The 19933-nt window shown below is 48.5% G+C and overlaps 6 protein-coding genes across 6 annotated transcripts; 1 reads left to right on the forward strand and 5 right to left on the reverse strand.

Annotated features, from left to right (window-relative positions):
• Positions 1–1115: 1115 nt before the first annotated feature.
• On the reverse strand, positions 1116–7115 carry F4817DRAFT_321654 (ankyrin; the record flags this gene model as incomplete). Its single annotated transcript, XM_049301308.1, has 9 exons — positions 1116–2272; positions 2330–3321; positions 3374–4092; positions 4173–5330; positions 5383–5511; positions 5565–5647; positions 5778–6327; positions 6382–6410; positions 6467–7115. The coding sequence occupies 9 exons, from the start codon at positions 7113–7115 to the stop codon at positions 1116–1118; spliced, it is 5466 nt and encodes a 1821-aa protein (XP_049153342.1).
• A 512-nt stretch (positions 7116–7627) lies between these two features.
• On the reverse strand, positions 7628–10311 carry F4817DRAFT_46857 (alpha/beta-hydrolase). The gene is made up of 4 exons (XM_049307517.1): positions 9495–10311; positions 9303–9437; positions 8974–9229; positions 7628–8909 (listed from the first exon to the last, which is right to left on the reverse strand). Exons 1-4 carry the CDS (start codon positions 10053–10055, stop codon positions 8140–8142), a joined length of 1722 nt encoding a protein of 573 aa, XP_049153343.1. The 5' UTR covers positions 10056–10311; the 3' UTR covers positions 7628–8139.
• A 479-nt stretch (positions 10312–10790) lies between these two features.
• Positions 10791–12351, reverse strand: F4817DRAFT_362944 (yellowish-green 1-like protein; the record flags this gene model as incomplete). Its single annotated transcript, XM_049306587.1, has 5 exons — positions 10791–10926; positions 11005–11217; positions 11314–11916; positions 11981–12186; positions 12247–12351. 5 exons carry the CDS (start codon positions 12349–12351, stop codon positions 10791–10793), a joined length of 1263 nt encoding a protein of 420 aa, XP_049153344.1.
• Positions 12352–12588: 237 nt separating this feature from the next.
• F4817DRAFT_46815 (prolyl-tRNA synthetase) lies at positions 12589–15211 on the reverse strand. Its single transcript, XM_049307516.1, has 7 exons — positions 14909–15211; positions 14768–14852; positions 14670–14710; positions 14524–14614; positions 14382–14464; positions 14191–14320; positions 12589–14142 (listed from the first exon to the last, which is right to left on the reverse strand). The coding sequence occupies exons 1-7, from the start codon at positions 15017–15019 to the stop codon at positions 12827–12829; spliced, it is 1857 nt and encodes a 618-aa protein (XP_049153345.1). The 5' UTR covers positions 15020–15211; the 3' UTR covers positions 12589–12826.
• Positions 15212–15515: 304 nt separating this feature from the next.
• F4817DRAFT_321658 (CBF-domain-containing protein) lies at positions 15516–18636 on the forward strand (the record flags this gene model as incomplete). The annotated part of the gene is made up of 3 exons (XM_049301309.1): positions 15516–16052; positions 16115–17256; positions 17313–18636. 3 exons carry the CDS (start codon positions 15516–15518, stop codon positions 18634–18636), a joined length of 3003 nt encoding a protein of 1000 aa, XP_049153346.1.
• A 105-nt stretch (positions 18637–18741) lies between these two features.
• Positions 18742–19584, reverse strand: F4817DRAFT_47023 (uncharacterized protein). Its single transcript, XM_049307518.1, has 3 exons — positions 19475–19584; positions 19274–19397; positions 18742–19173 (listed from the first exon to the last, which is right to left on the reverse strand). The coding sequence occupies exons 1-3, from the start codon at positions 19475–19477 to the stop codon at positions 18848–18850; spliced, it is 453 nt and encodes a 150-aa protein (XP_049153347.1). The 5' UTR covers positions 19478–19584; the 3' UTR covers positions 18742–18847.
• Between the last annotated feature and the right edge of the window lie 349 nt (positions 19585–19933).

Genomic DNA, 19933 nt, shown 5'->3' on the forward strand with positions numbered 1-19933 from the left:
ATTTATATAATTAAAATAATTTTTTTAATAAATTTAATTTTTATTATAATAATAGTTTTTAATAAAAAATGATTTTTAAAAGAAAAACGATTTTTAAAAGAAAAACGGTGGTTGCTTAGGCAACAATTGTTTAAGAAATAACGTTACCTCTTTAATAAATAATGCATATGGGAGGTACGGTATTCTGTTAAGGAACCGTTTCTCAAAACCATCCTTTGCCGCTATGGTATGTAATAAGGCAGGCCAATCCCAACTGGCGACTTGATTAGGGTGTCTTGATATGTATGTACGTAGTAAGAACATGCCGCACCTTTTTTAGTCATGGTTGGAGTTCCGAAAAGGAGAGCTTCGTGTAAACGGTGTTAGATGCGTTAGCTGTTACTAATATATTAGGTACGTCATGTATTAATGATGCATCTACCACATGAGCCTTGCATAAGGGGGTTACACTGCTTGCTTAACTAAGGGGCCTAACTAACATAAGTTAAGTCCCTTACTAGGACGGCGAGGAGGGATAAGTGCTGGCGGAGTTACCCCTGACCATTGCTTAAGGTCTGTTAGGAGACATAATGTAAGCTAATAATAATAATACATACATATGTAGCTTACCTTAGGTACGACCGCCTTCGTTACTAACATAAGTCATCTCAGCTCCTATTGCGCCATCTTGCGATATACAATTGGCTACATAACCTAACCTATACCCCATGTAGGACTATACAGGTACGCTTCTGCTATAGCTACCGTACCTCAACTGCATTTATACTCCTTTCAATTAAACCTACCCGATTTTATTCGTTTACATAAAGGTACCTTGCATGATTGGAATTTGGAAACCATGAACCTCCTGTCCAACCCCTTTCAGCTACAATCCATTATGTGATTGTAATTTGATAAGGGTAACCACCTTTTACTTCATCTCCTTACATATATCTTAGGTACGATATCATAATAGCATTCAGATATACCGCTCAAAGCAATAACCATACATACCTCTATAAGCATCAGACTTAAAAAGCAGACCAACATATCTTCCCGGCCAACATACCCAACCAAATCCAGTACCTAACATGACCAATAATCGAAAAGCCACCTCTAGACTACTCCAACCCCACCTAGGCGTAATAGAGACCCATCCTAGAAACAAAAGTAGCTTGGGGAACAACCGCCTCGTCTTTGTCCTTAGCAATCCAAGCTCTCCCCTTCGCCGCTTCGTACTGCGTAGCCATGAAGCCGACCAGCTTGTCTTCCTGCGGCTGCTGCTGCTGCTGCTCCTCTTCCGCCCGCTCTGTGTCGGTAGCCGTGGGTTTCTGGTAGTATCGCTGCCAGGAGTAGCTCTCACCTAGCCGCTTGGCCACGTCGTTGGCCTCGTTGAGGCTGACGAGGCGACGCTTGCCGTCGACCTTGGCGAGGTGCGCCTCGAGGACCCGCCAGGTATATTCTTTACAATTCTTGCCGATGGTGTCTTGTCTGGCACCATCTCTACGCCGCCTGTAGCGACCCAGCATCTCGTGGTTGCCATTCTTCAGCGTGGCGATTATATGATCGGCGTTTCTGTTAAGCTCGACGGACTCCTGGGACTCGACCTTGGAGTTGATGAAGAGGTCGTACGCGATCTCGCTGGGGGTGCGGCCGACTGCGTTCTCGCGATACGCCAAGCTAGGGCTCTGGTTGAGGAGCACCTGGGTATGTTCTGCTAGATGGCGAAGCACTGCGGTGTGGAGGATGGTGTCGCCGGAGCCGTTGAGGATGCCGAGTTCTGCGCCGCCGGAAAATTCCAAGAGTAGGCGCAGAACGTCGATGTTCTGGAGGTCTTCGTCGTTGAGTAGCTGATGAGCGGGCCAACGTTGGTTCGTTGGATAATACGTGAGGCGGTTGGCGGTCTTGAGCCAGGAGTGAAGAGGAGTGTCACCGCCGCTAGCGAGGTTATTTCGTTGCAGGAACATGTGCGCTCTGAGATCTGGATCGAAGAGGTTTAGGAGGGCCCGGAGACGATCGAGCTTGAGCTGCCCCGCTGCGGTCGGCAAGTTTATTAGAGAAGCGTGGATGATGTTGTTTAGCTCCTTATCCTTCACCGACTGGTCGGCTCCGGCGTCGATCAGCGTCTTTGCAAAATCGACCCTGCCGAGGAGGCATGCCAGATATAGAGGGGTCCACCCTTGTTCGGACTTGGCCTCGAACGACGACGGGCACACCTTGATCAGATACTCGATGAGTTTGTTCGTCTTCTCCGTATACGCACCCATCACGGCGCAGTGGATGACGAGGTCATCTATAAATCATTAGCGAAAAGAACTACGTATATTGGGACTAAGGTGTTTCGACTCACTCTGCGCTCCGAGCCACGTTGCGATAGCTCTGTCGAATCCGCCGGGGGCGTCGCTCAAGTGCTTGAGGCGAGGATCCTCCTTGGCGATCTTGGATTTGCCAAACTCCGAATAGAGCCGCATCGGTGCGTCGCTGACGAACCACTCCGTAGATTCCAAGGAACCTCGAAGAGCAGCGGTGAGCAACGGTGGTATTTTGCTTCCCGTAGTCTTGACGACGAGGCTACGACCGGCTGTAGCCCAGTCCGCTCTCTTCTTTCCGTAGACGCTCAGACCTTGATAGTAGCGAGGTTTCACTTTCAGCTCGGCACCGGTGTTGTTCACCAGGTCGTCTATCGGGATCCCTGCCCCGGTTCGCTTGATGACGCTCGCGAGCATATCTGTTCGGCCGAGCCTCAAAGCATTCTCGAATAGATCCTGCGGAAATTTGTAGAATCGGCTCGACTCGTCTTCGCCGACGGGCTCCTTGCTGGCAAAGTAAATATGCATGTCGATCAAAAAGTTGAAGGCTTTCGCATCGTTCTGGTCTATAGCGGCAAAAAGGGGGGTTTGCCTATGTATGCTCCCCGTGAGCGAGCCGTCGCGGAGTATGCGTGTTGGCGTCGGCCAGTTGAGAAGTGCGCTCGCGGTGGTCTGGCTCTTGACTTGCATAGAGATTTGGCCGACGTTCTCGATAGTGAATTTGTCGTCGATGATTTTTTCGTATATTTCGGGTTCGTCGTCACTGTCAGACTCTGCCGAATCCTCATCTTCGTCCTTGTTCATCGTGAACCGGGTCGTCTTCTCCTCGTTTGGTGCCCACTGGGCCTGGGCGATCTCCAGAATCGCTTTCGCTACCTCGTAATGCCCGCGTATGAACGCGAGCGAAAACGGATTGTTGAACTTAACGTCGGACACTGCTATCTTAAGAGGCGGTTCCCGCTTATCTGCGTCCCACGAAGCCAGGGTAAGCGACTTGATCGTAGGAAGGTCACCGGCCCAAACCGCCTCGAAACTTTGACAGGTTAGTATTATAGAAAATACATAAATTCGGGGGTTATGCTCACAGTTTGATATATGCGGCTTTTCTTGTCTCTGTGACATCCGGGGCATTGGTAAAATTGAACTCCAGGGCGTATGCCGTTGGTTCCTGGGTCGGGTGCGTATATCTCGTGGGTAGCTGAGGTTCTCGAGCGTCAGGATATAGTTCCTTGAAAGTTTTCGCACCCTTAGCCTCGAGGGCCTTCTCCAGGCCTTCAAGTTGCGAGATGACATCCTCGAGGACGTCAAGTTTCTCCGTTTCGTCTTGTAAGTTGGCATCCTTTTCCTTTTGCTCCTCGAAGAACTTCAGGTCACGCTTGTGACGCTCGAGTTTTTCGGTAACATCCATAGAGACGACCCAGTGCTGGTAAGTTCCTTCGCTAAATTTTGCCAGGAACTCTTCGGTTCCGAAAGGTTCAACTGGGCGCTTCTGACGATTGTTTGATCGCGCGTTAAAGAAGCTTGATACCTCTCCAGACTGGGGCGTTTGACTCGTTTCAACCAACGTTCCCCTATATTCGCGAGCCTGTCCAAGTATATCACGAGTGAGATCCAATGAGGTTTGGCCCTTGCTATAGCTAGAGCCCTGACCCTTAGCGACATTATGGCTCACCATAGTCATTGTGTTTGGATCGGCTCCTTTCTCCAGTAGCTCGACAGCATTAGCGGGATGCCGAGATCTAATAGCCACAATTAGGGGTTGCTCGGTATTATCTTTGAATACCTGAAGGTCCCTCTCGTAATTCTATCAACTTTTAGTACGTACACATTTATGTATATAGAGATCCAGATAAATTATAGGGTTAGAATACAGGGCGTACTTACACCCAGTTGATAACCGAAGGAGAGTTTGGCACCCTTCAACCAGTCTTCGTAGTTTATTTCAACCTTTGCTCCGGCTTCGAGTAGCTTGGGCACGATCTCCCGGCTATCTACACCGAGAGCTGTGATCAGTGGGTTGGTCGTACTACTACCATAGTAGCTACCGTGAGAGGCCATATGATTGATCGCATTTTGAAGGCCGATCTTGTCCTTCTCTAATAGGCTCTCGATTAGTTCCAGCCTGCCGCTCCGAACGTATCGTTGGAACGCGGTCACGCCGTTTGTCTCGGCTTGCGAAGACGTGGCGCCTAAGCTCAACAATGTTTCTACCATAGGTATGGCCTTATCAGTCGGGAGAGCTAAAGCCAAGGTCAATGTCAAGATGGCAACGTTGGGGTTCGAATATGACCCGTCGCCGAATTTAACGGGCAAGAGCACGTCGGCGCCAAATTCTTGGCATAGGAGCCTGACAACTTCGCAGTGACCTCCGAGGATGGCGAGATGCAGAGGACTGCATTTCGAGTCCCAAGCGACGGTGTTGATCTTGTAGAAATCTGGTTCGCTCTGGTCGTTTTCGAGGATTACGGCGTCTTCGTCGTCGGCCTTTCCGTCTTTGCGGACCTTGACAAATGATCCGGTGGTTACAGACTGCACGTCGTCACCATCTTCGGATTCTTCATCGCTTACCATCTCGGGATCGGAGCCTTCATCGTCAGATTCGTGGCCGGACTTCTCATCAGCTTCGCCAGGTTGAATGCCTTTGTCTGTTGCATTACGATCTTTGCGACGCCGGTCGAGCTTATCTTCTTCCGCTTCCTCGTTAGCATTACTCTTCTCCAGGAGAATCCTTAATATCTCAATATCGCCTCGCGCTGCGGCTAGGTGAAGCGCGGTTCGACCATCCGCTAGGCGGGCAATAAGACGTGCTCCGTGATCAACTAAACACTTCACGATCTGAGGAGTCGAGCTGATGACGGCGAGGTGTAGTGGGGTTCGGCCTGTGTAATCCCTCTTGTTGGGGTCGGCGCCTTCTTGTGAGAGCCAATCTTCCACGTGCTCGAGATCGTCATCGATAATAGCCTGGCAGAGTCGAGCAGTATTGCCAACATACGCCATCTCGGTCCAGTCATCCTCGGTGAGCGGATTGAATGAACCGATTTGCTACGGATGTGTTAGTGTTATACGTATGCAACTAGTGATGGGCCTCGCTTACCTGTCTGCCCGGGTCGTCAATACGAAAGGTCGCTTTCCCCGACACGTAAATCTCGCTCTCCTTCTCGGCTACTTCGATCTCTTCGGGAGTCTCGGGCTTCGGGCAGGTACCACAGCAGTCGCCGATCACCTTAAACTTGTTAGAAACGTGTCAGAGCACATAGGCTTATAGTTTCTGCTTACATCTTGGACTCTTCCGAAGAAGGCGGGGTGCCTGTGAAGATAGACCTCCCTTTCTTTAGGTTGGTTCCATTCGGCGTTCAGAACTAGGATTAGGTTAGGCATACGAAGTATCATAACTCGGGGGCGGGAGCATAATAAAATAAGACAACGGGAAGAGAGGAATAACTGCTGAATAAGCTGTGTAAACATAGTAGTAAAAGAGCTTTTACTTACGCAAGTCCTTGGTATAGCAAAGTTTTTCGATCTTCTTAGCGTGGAATTTCTCGCCGTAGGGAATGGTAAAAGTATGGTAGTTAGCAACTTCATCCTCATCGACCCAATCTGCCACTTCATCTTCGTGGATGTCTTTAATATTTCCACGGAGACGGTGCTGGTAGCGAAAAGGTAGTTCCGGTCGGCCCCTTTCCTGTCTGCGTTTCTTCATATATTCATCTCTAGCGTTCGTGGTCGGTAGCCGTTCTAAAACGAGTAGACGGGCTAGTCCAAGGACTCTCTGGAAGCTGCGCTCGAAGATAGTTGGGTCGACCCGAGATCGGTCAAGTTCTGTCCAGTAAACCTCAAAGTTCCGGTGGCTATACTTGGAAAGACGATTCTCGTAGGAGGGACTCCTCCGACTAAGATCTATAGGGTTTATCTGGGTGATATACGAGGCTAGAGCTCGTGGAGAGCAATAGACATGTTCTCCGTCATAAGCAGCACAAGAGCAGTCGATATCAAACCCGGTGAGAATCTCCGAGATGGACTTGTACACTCGAAGAACAATCTAAAGGGGATGTCAATAACTGAGAGTGTAGATTAACCAAGCACGAAACCATACCTGGATGTGGCGAGTAGGATATTGACTGCCTGGTTATGGTAGAGTTAGATCGTGGCCATAGGTCATATAGAAATGAACAACTCACAAATAGTGATGGCATTCTTAGTTCGCACAACTGTCACCTCGGAGAGGATTGCGTCGCGAATCCGAGCTTCGATGTCCTTGATCTTCTCGATAGCCTGCTGCTCATCGAGTCCGTACAAGAACAAGTCGACGTCAGAAGCCGGGCAGAACTTCTGATGGTAATACTCGCGAAGAGCTCTCTTGGAATGATTATACCGATCGGGAACAGGTAGGAGACAGTTAACTACGGATGAACCGGCGGCAACGACATTGCTCCAGTCCATCTCGCCGAGAGAGGACTCGGAAAAGATGCCGAAGTTGCGGCGAAACTCTTTGAGAGAAGTAACGACGGCGGGTGAGCCGTTTGGACGTCGCTTGTCATCCGGGAGAGACATAATGTACTTCTCTTTCTCGCTAGGGGATTCTGCCTCAAGGTTACGAGCACGAGTCTTGATGTTTATCGTGTCTTTAGTGAAAAGGGGTAGAACATTGAGATAGGGGTCGTCCAAGACTGGATTGTTGCGCTCCTGAGCGTATACTTCACGTAATTTGGCCTCGAATTTGCGATAGGGCTCCATTATTTCCTTGATTGGAGTCTCAGGATGGTTGGTAATGTAGTTTACCAGCCCGTCGTGGGCGACAGGCAACTTAGGAAAGTCCATAACTGCCATTGTTTTCGATTGAGCTCAGCTCAAAATCCAAGTGCACAAGATAGTCTTTAAGACTAGAGTAAGATGTGACTAAATAGGTAAGAGAAACACAACTAGAAAAAAGAAGTGAGGTATATCAGGTTGGGCTAGTGAAGACGAAGCTGCATTTGATTAAGATGAGACGGGATGGCATTAGATGTTTTATACTAGTGATCTATGTACAAGAGGCACAGATCTCGATATAGACAATCGAACATGACGATTAGGCAGACTCGCCAATTGTAAGGGCAATTCCATGTACATGCTCTTGCATTGTTACCGTTCTTGGTAAGGATGGATGGGATGACGTTAAACCGGTAGAATTGGCAACGGACAACTTGAGCTTATCGTGGGGTAACAGACGCGCTATTGAGGCGCCAAAGAAAATATAGCGCGACTGAAGCCTAAAAAAACAGGGGTTTTCGGGTTTTAAGGGTTTGGGTTCCAAAATTATGGGGTTATAATGGGGCCATAGCAATTAAGGATCTGAACTTGTCGCGAAGTCTTGTGACCAAACGACTTTGCATTCTCTAAGGCAGCACACCCCCAAAAGACCCAGGTATTTAACTTTACTCCAACTTCATTGTGAGAATTGACCATGGTGAACCATTGACCGCCTATGCTGCCTATTTACACGAATGATGGAGGTTATGTTGCCTGCGCTACACGTCAGTTTTCAATAAACAGTAAGCAAGCAACATGCGACTTATCTCACGGTCCCGATAATACACTCGGTTTGCATTGGTAGACCGCACATTGTACTACACGAAAGCTTAACCGATTGGCAGATAGGTCTTCTAGGTTCTGACCTGAATATCTTCTCGTCTTCTGGTGGCTGGCTGTCATGCCCATTTGATGGCATCTAGAATCGACAATGGCTTTATATTATCGTGAATAGGGGCTATCACCTAGCATAAACTAGCTTACACCTATCACTAGGATTAAATAAGGATATTGTTACGATCGAGGCCTCGGTTGGAATATTCCTAAGAACGAGACCCCATGTCTATACATGCCTCCTTCTCGCCCACTGCGTCAGATACTCGCGTCCAGCCAACCGGTATGTGTCCTCTTCTACATACGTTCCACCCTGCGCCTCCGTCTGCAGAACCAGATTAAGACCGTCTTTACCTTTATCGTATCGTGGCCAGTGTGGTAATCCCGGGCCATCCGGATTACCCGTATGCGCGAATCGTATCCACTGGCTACTTACTTGGTCGCTCAGCTTGTGATATTCTGGCCACGGGCCCAGCATCGTTGGATTAGCGAAGACGAAAGGTACCTCGCTAAAGTGCTCCACGCCCTTATAAGCGGGTGCGAGCCCTCCGCTCCCGTTAAGGGGGTTGCCAATCGCCGTGGTGTTGGTGAGTGTGCTCTCCCAGGGCCGAGTGTTGAATCTGTACACGTACGTCGGCGAGAACGGGGCGTAGTTCTGCGTGTCGAAACGTCGTGGCCCGTGGTAGAAGACGTCGCCTACGATAGCCGCAACCCGCTTATACTGCCATCCATAATCCGCAAAGCGTTCTGATCCCGTGTTTAAAGGGATTCCCTGTGTTGGGTCGTCCGGATATAGCTCTAGGATATGATCAACCGTCGCATCTGGGAAGCCGAAGCCTGTGCGATGGAGCAGAAAGTCCCGCAAGTCCTCGTCTGTATTGATGCCGAAAGGGGCATTGTCGGTGCCGTCATCTGATACCGTCCCATAAATATGTGGCACGTGTGCAAACCGACCGGCGCGCAAGAGTTCTGATGGGTAGTTGGGAAGCACATCACCGTCTATTGGTGACCGAGATTAGCTGTTGCTACTAACTATGCGCAAGTTACTTTTTGCTCTACTCACCAACAGTAGGGTAGAAACCCGGGCCGGGGACAACTGACGAGTTCAGAAACGGATAGAGGGTCTCGTAGTCGATGGTCCGCAAGCACTCAAGTGTATCTGGAACCAAGTTACAGTTGACCTGGTCGACTATGTTATCATAAATGGGCTGGTACCAATCTGACCCATTGCACCACGCTGTCGTTGCACTCCCGCTCTCTTGGATAGAACGATGGAAGAGACCATCGGTTCGTCCGCCGTAGCTCATTAAAAGTTGACCCTACTCGGTTTTACAACATTAGCTTCTTTACTTATTCTAGAGCCCCTTTCCTCATAATACATCTCGCACATACCACGGCGAATGATCCGGCGGATTGGCCCCAGATTGTCACTGATGAAGCATCCCCTCCGAAGGCCTCAATGTTCTCTTGTATCCAGGCTAGCGCTTTGCGCATGTCCCGCAGTGCTAGGTTGGTATTCCCAGATCCCTATACCCTTAATTAGCTCTTCACAGGTCTCAAGTAGAGCGGACGGCTATGTCTCACCTGAATTTCAACGGAGTACAGGTTACCCCAACCGCCTTTTCTATAATTAATGCTAGCTCCGATAACGGGCAAGCCGATTTCCACCGACTTCTGCACAAGGTATGTGAGGTTATACACGGATTGTCCGCTGCCGCCGTATTGATAGGCACCTCCGTGGATCCACAGCATCACCGGGAGGGGCGGGGTGCTCCTACTACCGTTGCTACTGCCACGGACCTCAGCCGGTCGCACAATGTTGATGCTGAGGCAATTCTCACTCATACCATGCAGTTCTTCAGCCGATAAGTAATAGTCCGGGCAAGCGTTGCCGTAAGCCTTAGCCGTCCGTGTCCCGCTCCATGTCTCGTTCAAGGACTGTGGAACGCGGAATCGATTCTGCCCACCGGTATCTTGGGCGTACGGCACGCCGAGAAAGATATCTTGCTCGAAGCTCGGAAGGTATAAACCCTCGTAGCTACCATTCGTTAGTGTCACCACGGGATCGGCTCTCGTGAGCCCTGCTGCTGTACTGCCGAACCCCGTCGCTAGCAGGCCTAATACGATTCCCGAAACTGCCATCATGAGGGTAATCGTGCCTGTAGCTCTAAGCACTGAGCGGTCCAGAATGGGTAGAGAGAGATTAATATATGTTATCAGTATGACTCGAGCGACACTCGTGATATTCCATAAACGCCAAGTTTTTAGAGATCCGGAATCCCACGAGTCTAGAATTCCTTACCGATGGTGGGGTCGATGATTTTCCCCCCCATCTATAGGTATTGTAGACGATGAAGATATATGTCTCAGTGCCTAGGACAAATTGTATGCTGCTCCTTGCATTCTTAGGAATTCTATTGTCCGCGTAAGTATAGTGAACCTTTTCAGGAAGGTCGTATTCCTAGCGATGTCGAAATGCAGCTGAGAAGAGCACGCTAGACATGCAGGAAAGAAAGGTAAGGTACCTAAAGCCTCTTTCTCAATCGGCTGCAGCCACGGCAACACAACATCAGACCCAACCACCCCGCGCTGATCACCTCTGGGTACCTAAGCTACACCGAGAAAGAACAAGGAACAAGCAAACTACCTAGGTACCCATGAACCAGGGCGATTTAGATGTGTTAAATATAATACAAACAGTAGATACTTATGATTACCAATTTCATTATATTCCTATAGTTTTTCTAGTTTGTCTCTGGTCGTCAGAATATACAAGCAACGCCAGGTTCAGGTTGCAGGTACGTTCTATTTCCATATAGATCTGTCTCGTGTTATATACAATGCTAATTGGATATAATAAGAATGCCAAGCCATTACCATCTAATATTTCGGTTTAAATGGGATAGTAGACAGGAACTTCCCCACGTCTCCTTGGATATCAAGTAGCTTAAAGATCCATTGCAGAATAATAGAGAAGGACTGCGATTCGCCCATGTGTTTGACTCCCGGGACAAACCTGGAGCGGGAGATTAGATTAATTTAATTTCTTGAAGCCTGGAGGAATAGAAACGAATATTGGTTTGGGGCAACTTACCGAGCTTCTTTCGGGCCGCCATGCTGTAAACACAGATAATAGTCGTCAATTGGGAAGATCTCGTCTTCAGTTCCGTTTACTAGAAGTAGACGTGTGCATGGCTTATCCAGTATGCCGGTGGTTAGTAGAGAGAACTTGTCTCGCGCCTCTTTCTTGAATTTTCCAAACTCTTGATCTGCGTATCCGAACTTGTGGCTGAGTGTATGGGCGAGACTGAAGACGCATCATTAGTTAGAATTACTTTTCTCCCCCCCCGTTTACTCGAGGTTAGAGACTAGTAATAAGGAAATAATATTTCTGAAGGCCTACTCGAAAGGATACTCCAAGTCGTCAACAGCATCCAGCCACTCCGGATCGAACATGTGGTGGACACCACCCCCAAGAGCCACCACTCCCTTCAACTTATCAGCGTGGGTATGCGCCACGCGTATCGAGTAGTACCCTCCCGTGCTAAAGCCCCAATTGACGATTCGGCTCTGATCAATGTCGTCCTGCTGCGCGATCCAGTCGAACAAGCTACTCCAGACCCGGTCAGGGCTAGAGGGATCAGACGGCGCTCCGGGATTATCGCCGGTGCCGGGGATCTCGACAACAAGTGTAGCACAGCCTACTTCCGCCCAGCCGTTCTTCCAAACCGCTAGTTCTGTCCGGTAGCCGTCGAGGCCCGTGAATATAATAATCAAGGGGCAAGTTGACGACTTGGACAAACCGGTTGGGCGATGGTAGTAAGCATAAAGGACCGGCCCGTCGCCATTCGCTGCGTGGACGTGTGGGATCTCCATCTCTACCATGGGATACCGCGATAGTTCTAACCCCTTGAGAGCAGCCTCTTTGCCCTTCGTCCAGGCGTACCGCTGCTTCTCGGAGCGCGGTGCTGGAAACCGGGCGATGCGGTAGAGTGCTGAACCTCGCCTAAAATCCAGGTCAGTTTAGAGAATAATGTGGCAGTTACCCTTCGATACAGGCTATAGCGCACAAGTACAATTCCGAGGCCTTAGCCCATTCTCCTTCATCATTAGCAGCGTCTGCGCGGGCCACGAGCTCCTCTGCCTTAGGAAAGAAGCACTGGGCGTATTCGTCCCAGTCATAAGGTCTCTTTAGTCCTTTCGCGATAATGTCGTCAACTACGGGTTGGAAATCTTGTGTAGTCCCAAATATGAATGGGTATATGCCCATCTCACACTAGCCTAATTGATTAGTGTTGTGTGCTGACTGAATTATGAACTGAGCTGGGCGACGTACCGGCCGCTTCCACTTCGTCTCCCATAAGGCCTGGAAGCTCTCATGGTGTGGTGCGGTTTGCTTGAGTTTCTCCTGGATAAAGAACTTATTCCCCGGAGCAGCCATGGTGACCTGAGGAGTGAGATCTCTAATTCTATAAGAGGTGTATTTTAGTTGAATGCTGCAGGTAATCCAGACAATCGACGAATGGGCCTATAACTTTGTTATATGTATGACTACAGATTATCCCAGGCCAGAACTACTAAATCATTAAAAGCCGAGTGCTGTGTTATATCTTATTATTAAATCAGACCTAACGGAAGGGTGAGGAGCCGGACGGCCGGGTGTGGGGATTCCCGCGTCTTCGCGCTTCCGACTTTCATAGTCGTTCCGCCCAATATACGATGATTTCACCTAAGACACGTTGTTATCTCGGTTCCGAAAGGTCTTCAACCCCACACAAGACCCTTGTAGATCTTATGCCGTCGTTCTACAAGTCTTTCCAACGACCCCGCAGCGCGCCGGTTTACGGATATCTTTGCAGATTCGTAGACGGTCAAAGATATGAATGTCTCTGCACTGTTTGAATTACTCTTAGAGTCTAGAGCTGAGTCAGAAGTTGGTTAATGTACATGGGGAGCTCGTCGAGTAAGACGTGTGATACGCTAGATAGTCTCCTGCACTGAACTTCGCAGATCCTATCCGAACTCCATCCCTTTCCTAGGATCACGAGGATCGGGTATCCTATTAGATCGGCGTCTCGCATCTTCCATGGCAACGACTCCGTGCGATCGTCAAGCAACAAGTCTAAGGGCCGGGAGGCTTGGGAGTTTGCTAGATACTCGGAGACAATAACACTATCTTTCTCCAAGCCACGGCCTGGGATGACAACTACCTCGAAAGGTGCGATGGCACGCGGCCAATTTAACCCCTTACTATCGACCAGATGGTCCGCGACAGCACCGATGATGCGAGACACCCCTATACCATGGCAGCCCATCTGTATGGGTACAGTTGTCATGCTTCCAGCTTTAGTGGTTGCGGCATCACCTTCTATCAAGTGCGTAGGCACTTGTACATGAGCTTCAAGAGGCTCGGAGTATCGTGTCCCGAGATGAAATGTATGCCCGAGCTCGATCGCTTTCTGGACCTTGAGCTTCCCGGTCTCGCATCGAGGACAGTCATCACCATCACGAATGCGAAGAACGTTGAGGGGGTCACCATTTGCCGACGCGGTTATGTAGTCGCTCGTGATGATAGAAAGGTCGAGGTCGGCACCTTCGGGTAGTAGGGAGTTGGGACTTGGGTTGGTTTTAAGCGCGGTAGTGAAAAGAGAACCAAGCCTATAATCGATAATATTCACCAACCGTAGACCTTGTTTAGTTTTAGAATGCGTAGAAGACCAGAATGGTGTCGAGTCATTGAGACTCGAGTCCAATTCGGGTAGAACAGATTTGATAGCATATGTGTTAATGTCGTCGTCCGAAAAGGAAGCAGGATACCAGACGTTAATAAGAGTTGACCTATCTTTAGAAACACCACGCCAGACGCCAGCAGTCAGCACATCCCCAGATTCCGTTGGAGACATGTCTTCTGAGGGGCTAAGCCGCGTGGCAGCGAGCTCCTCATTAGCGACATAGTCGCAACTGTTGCAATTAATCACATTATCCTCCCCAATCGAAGTTGGAAGATGGTACTCGTGGCTTAGATCGCCTCCAATGTCACCCGAGCTAGCCTCCGCAACTAGATATGGAAGCTTTAACTCGTCAAACAGTCGAGAATAAGCAGCGCATACTTGTCCATATGTTGAGAGTGCTGACTGGACAGAGTAGTCGAAAGTGTAGAGGTCCTTCATGAGAAACTCTCTTGACCGTAGCACACCGTGCCGTGGCCGGATTTCGTCGCGGTATTTACGACCTAACAAAATGAGATCCAAGACCTAGATATATATCTGCAACAACTTACCAATCTGATAGAGTCTCAAGGGGAGGTTCTTGTATGACTTGATTGTTTTCGAGACAAGTGTTGTTATCTCTTCTTCATGAGTTGGCGCAAGTAGATAGGGGACATCTTTCCTATCGGCAAACCGGAATAACTAAAAATTATCAAATGAGTACACCGAATCTGATTTTAAAGGCATTTATTCTTCAGCTTACCTCTGGGCCGTAACCCTCTAGTCGATTCGTTTGTTGCCACAGTGCTTGCGATGAGATGGATGACAAGGCCACCTTGGAAGCGCCTTGACGTAGATAAGCATTGTGAGAATAGAATTAGGAAAAGGGGATATATGGTTCTTACCAAGCTGTGACATATATTTATCTATTAATCTTTCTAACTTCTCCTGCACCTTTTGGCCTAGCGGGAGCATGTGGAATATCCCTGCATGAGACTTTGAAATAGGTTGTTAGGAAATATACGAAAGAACCCATGATATAGCTACTCACTTGACGAAGGTATCCAGCCCGGATTAACTTGCTATGAGCGTCTAGATATATGTCAGGATGGTCATAGTTAAAATATTTTTAAAACATCAACTGCATACCTTCATTTTCGGTCGCAGTTATTCCTCCCGTAGGTATCCAGAACTTGGACAGGCGAGTGAAACTGTCTTGTATATTGGATTCAGGCTAACGATACATTAACTTGTATGTTATGATATATTAATAGGGGCCATTATCCAAACCGGTAGATCGTTCGATGACGCCGAGGTACTCGAAGGCCGTATAGTGTAAATCCTCAAGCGTTGGAGCGTCAATACATATTTTCTCCTTGGAGTACGTGATAGGAACATCATCTTGGCTGTAGCATGGTTGATTATTCCACACAATCAGATTGTCTATTATTGGCCGTTAAACCCGAGTTGAGTTTATCGCACTCCTAAACCGATACTTAGTAACGTATCAAAATCCCCCTGGAAATTATTCTAATTAAGTGTGTTCGAATCTTGGTGTTTGTGAGCTTAAACATGCGATTTTACTTCTAAAAGATACTTAGGTACTTGTGTTAGATAAGAGCTGTGAGTGGGTTTTAGAGCTTAAGGGGTCCTCAGCCTTGCATGATAGCTTAGTATCGAGACTTATCGATTGGCTAATTCGTAGAGTGGGACCATCTGCCTCGCCCCTCTCAACTTTTTTTCCCTTGCAGTTTTTGAATTTTCTTTTACTCGTCGCAAGTCTAGGGCCTGATAAATACCGGGCATAGGCAATCCCGACAACGCAAATACACACACTCCGGCGGTAGATCTACTAAGTCGGTTCGTGCGAGTTAAGGTCTCCGCATCTTATATCTAAATGGCGACTTTCGACGATACAGCGCTGTCGAAATTGACAGCTAAAATCGACAGCAAGCTCGCCGAGTCCAAGAAAACCCCAGAGAAGAAGGACCAGGGCAAGAGGAAACGGGACCAAATAGGAGATGCTGTCCAGTCGCCACCTAATAAGAGGAAAAATATATCAAAGCCCAACGATAACAAGAATAATCGCAACCCAAAGAAGACTCAAAAACCAACTGGTACTTCCGAGAAAGCCAGCTCTAGTACCCTTCTCGATGAAATTAGAGCTCTTGGGGGCGACGAGGAAGACCTAAAGTTAGTAGAAGATGTAAATTCCGAGGATGAGGAACCCAGCAATGTGAAAAGCAAGAAGGGCGCAGACAAGGGCCTTCGAGCTGAGTTAGCTAAATTTGCTGCTGGTCTCGGTTTCGACGACGTGGGACCGGAGCCTGATGCCGAAGAAGCCGACGGTGTCGATGAAGACGAAAGTGAAGATGAGGACGGCAATGATGGCGAGGCCGAAGAAAAACCTCCACAAGATCCGAAAAGAAAGACGGTTAGTAAGCATTTCTATAAGTGTAGGAGCCGTCGTATAAGCTAAACTGACTGGCCTCTAAGATCTTTGAACTTCGTCCTGACTGGCATGCTGTTAGTTTAAAATCTCTGCCGACTCCGGCATCTGATGATGTAGCCGCCTACGCACCAGCAATAGCCGAGTTAAAGGCCTATGCCAAATCTCTCTTGGACGAGGATAGTACGGCATACAATAAGACTCTGTCTAAATCGTCATCTCACAAGTTCATGTCTACCATAATGTCTTCGGGTACGATGTCGGATAAGGTATCCGCCTTAACTCTGGCTATCCAGGAATCCCCCATACATAATATTAAAGCCCTTGAGAACCTGATAGGGCTTTCTGCAAAAAGGAGTCGTGGGCAGGCCCTCTCTGCTCTCGCTGCTCTAGTGGACTTGTTTGGACCCGGAATGATTTTACCATCGGATAGACGGCTACGTCTTTTTCCTTCGCAATTAGGTCTCGTCGGAACTCTCCAAAAGTATGGCGTGAAAAGATGGTCTGCTGGCCAAAAATTGCCAGGAAAAATCACCAAGGAGCACCTTATATCGTGGATATTTGAAGACTGGCTAAAAGAGTCCTATTTCAAGATTATCCAAAACCTCGAAGTTTGGTGCGATGATGAGATTGAATATGCTCGAACCAAGGCTGTCGATTTAGCATTCGCATTGTTGCGAGACAAACCCGAACAGGAATCCAATCTCCTACGACTTCTCGTAAATAAGCTTGGCGATCGCGAGCGTAAGATTTCCTCGAGAGCTTCTTATCTGCTCTTGCAACTCTTAAACACCCATCCTGGAATGAAGCAAATAGTCATTCGCAGCATCGAACAAGATATCCTGTTTCGACCCGGACAGCAAATACGCGCCAAGTACTACGCCATCAATACGTTAAACCAGACTATTCTAAGCACCAAAGAACCTCAAGTCGCAGATTCTCTGCTGAACATATACTTTGGTCTGTTTGTTGCCCTACTCAAGAGTGGTGAACTCAGTCAGCATGATGGAAACCCCGATACCTCTAAGAGGGATAAACGCAAGCAGAAGAAGAACCCAAAGCAAACGAAGAAGACTGAGGATAAGACTCAGGCTAGCCCGAGCGATCGAGAAGCCGCCGAAAAGCTTGTCTCTGCAATTCTTACCGGAGTGAATCGAGCTGTGCCGTTTTCACAAGCTGAACAGTCTACGTATGTCATATCATCTAAAGTATATCATTTTATACGGCGATACTAACTTGTCCCAGACTCGAGTCACACCTAGATACGCTTTTCCGCATTACACATTCCTCCAACTTCAACACTAGTATTCAAGCTCTTATGCTTATTCAGCAACTCTCAGCCACCCGACACCTTGCTACCGAAAGATTCTATCGGACTCTGTACGAGTCGCTACTAGACCCGCGTCTAAGCACCTCTTCTAAGCAGGCCTTATACCTGAACCTTTTGTATAGAAGTTTGAAATCTGACGTGGATGTCCGCCGTGTGAAAGCATTTGTCAAGAGGATGTTACAGGTCTTGAATTTGCACCAGCCTTCCTTCGTTTGTGGTATCATTTATCTTATAATCGATCTTTGCACAACGTTTCCAGACTTAAAAACGCTTATAAATGAGCCGGAGGAGCATGATGAAGCTGAAGCGGTCCCGGGGGTGGCATCAGATGCCCCAACCGAGACAGCAGTCGTCGATGGGCCGGAAGCCCAGTCGAAGAAGGTCGAGGGCGTTTATGATGGGCGAAAGCGAGACCCCGAATATAGCAACGCGCATCGCAGTTGTCTCTGGGAGCTCATACCGTTCCTACGGCATTTTCACCCTTCTGTGGATGTCTATGCATCATGTCTTATAAACGGACAGGAGGCTGCTCAAAAGCCCGATCTGGCTAACCACACGCTCATAGCATTCTTGGACAAATTCGTCTACCGCAATGCAAAGGCTGCCGACGCGACCAAGGGTGTATCTATTATGCAACCTGTCACTGCAAGCGGTCAAGGAAGCATCTTGCTATCGAGTAAACCTTCGGCCAAGGCAGCAGGAAGCACCTTGAACTCGGCGGAATTCTGGAACAAGAAGAGTGAGGATGTTGCTGTGGAGGATGTCTTCTTCCATGAATACTTTACGCGGATAGGCAAGTCCGAACAGGCTGAGCGCAAGAAATCGAAGGCAGACAAGAAAGAGGGAGAGGGCGAAGAGGATGAAGAGGAACAGGAAGACGAAATCTGGAACGCGCTCGTGGCATCTCGACCAGAAGTGGAAGGCGACTCGGAAAGCGAGCCCGGCTTTGACGATCTAATGAGCCTCGACGAGTCTGACGAGGAGTTTAAGAAGGAGATGGCAGAGATGGATGAGGGAGAAGGTTCGGAAGACGAAGACGGAGTCGAGTTCTGGGACGACTCGGAGGGTGATGACGAGGAAGGAGAGTCGGAGCTACAACAAGCGCCTGTAGCCAAAGAAGATGAGGAGAAAGAAGAGTCGGACCGCAAGAAGAGGAAGAAGGCTCTCAAGAACTTGCCTACCTTCGCGTCTGCCGATGATTATGCGGAGTTGCTTGCTCAGGATGACGATGATTTGTAAATCAGCAAATAGACAGTTTTAATGGTGTCAGATGGTCAACGGTATTTTTACTCTAGCTGGACATGGACCGTTCAAAATTCAAGATACCCGATCCGGTATTAAAATTTCAAATCAAAGTAAATTTCACAAGCGATAATATATTATTCGTGATCTTCATTTGCTCATTTCGTTACGATAACCCCTTCCACCCCATCAACCCACCATAACCCCTTCAAGTATCAAACCACTCCAGCGGATCTTCTTTAGTAAAGATAGCGCGGTACCTGTGGCCGCCGTCGGGCTCTTCGACGTCCTCGGTGTGGATGCTGTGCAGGGTGGCGACGCCGGGTTCGTTGTGTCCGTCGCCGCCGACGAAGGCGCGGAAGTGGATGTACGCGGGCCCCGAGTCGGGCATGGCGGGGAGCCGCTGCTTGCCGAACAGGTGTAGGCCGTATGGGGATATGCCCACGCGGACTTGTTCTAGGTCCGAGGATGAGAAGGCCGTTAGGTCGGAGTCGCTGAGGGCTTGGACTGGGGCGAAGTATTCAGGTTCGTGCTCTGGTGGGGGGGCGTTAGTGGGGTTTAAATTGCTATGTTTTTGGGTTCTTGGATTAGGAGAGGGGAGGGGAGGAAAGGAAAGGAAAGGGAGTAGGCATACTTCGGTATGTGTGCTTCATGTGAAGAAGCGTCTTCTTGAGCTCGGATTCGATCTCGCTGAAGACTTTGAAGGATTCCTCTCTGGGGGCATGGGGTGGTCCTAGTTCAACTGTTTCGGCGGAGGCCTATGAGGTAGGTCACTTTGTTTAGCTAGGTACTGATAATTTTGGATGTGAGGCTTCTGTATAGAGCTATTGCTTACCATGATATCGGTGTATTGAATAACTATGTTGGTATAGTATTACGTGATAATGCGTATAATGTAGGATGATAGATGTGTGTAAGTCGCGTATCTTGACTAATTTAATCGAGATTGACAAAATTGAAAGTAAGTGCTTAGTTCAGATGCTTGATTCTTATACTCAGCATCATATCGCGGGGATCAATCACTTAAATGTATTGTGACAGGCTAGGGTAATCTACATACGTGGATTTCTAGATTGCCAGACAGCCCATTTAATCATGGGCACAAACGTCATAAGCCTTGCTGCTCGTTTGCGTTAGAGGGAAGGTTGATGCTACTAAATGATAGGGCACTTACGTAAGGTAGTTACGGATCATATTGTGTAACGGATGGGGATTGGATGTGCCTTATAGTAGAATTATCAAATTTTGAATTTGGATTGGGTGAGCGTGTCCGGCCACTAACACGGAGACGGCC

The sequence above is a fragment of the Daldinia loculata genome (genome assembly GCF_022478755.1).
Source record: "Daldinia loculata strain CBS 113971 unplaced genomic scaffold F4817scaffold_138, whole genome shotgun sequence".
Taxonomy (NCBI): Eukaryota; Fungi; Ascomycota; class Sordariomycetes; order Xylariales; family Hypoxylaceae; genus Daldinia; species Daldinia loculata.

Excerpts from the sequence above, each read along its gene's own strand:
- F4817DRAFT_47023 (XM_049307518.1), bottom strand. Across the intron at positions 19,174-19,273 it reads CATGAAGCACACATACCGAA|AGCACGAACCTGAATACTTC; the intron begins GTATGCCTACTC and ends CCCCCCCACCAG.
- F4817DRAFT_46815 (XM_049307516.1), bottom strand. The coding sequence starts at position 15,019 with ATGATGTTCCTATCACGTACTCCAAGGAGAAAATATGTATTGACGCTC. Across the intron at positions 14,615-14,669 it reads GGGCTGGATACCTTCGTCAA|TCTCATGCAGGGATATTCCA; the intron begins GTGAGTAGCTAT and ends CCTATTTCAAAG. Across the intron at positions 14,465-14,523 it reads TAAATATATGTCACAGCTTG|GCGCTTCCAAGGTGGCCTTG; the intron begins GTAAGAACCATA and ends ATCTACGTCAAG.
- F4817DRAFT_46857 (XM_049307517.1), bottom strand. The coding sequence starts at position 10,055 with ATGATGGCAGTTTCGGGAATCGTATTAGGCCTGCTAGCGACGGGGTTC. Across the intron at positions 9,438-9,494 it reads TGTACTCCGTTGAAATTCAG|GGATCTGGGAATACCAACCT; the intron begins GTGAGACATAGC and ends TTAAGGGTATAG. Across the intron at positions 8,910-8,973 it reads GGGTTTCTACCCTACTGTTG|ACGGTGATGTGCTTCCCAAC; the intron begins GTGAGTAGAGCA and ends GGTCACCAATAG.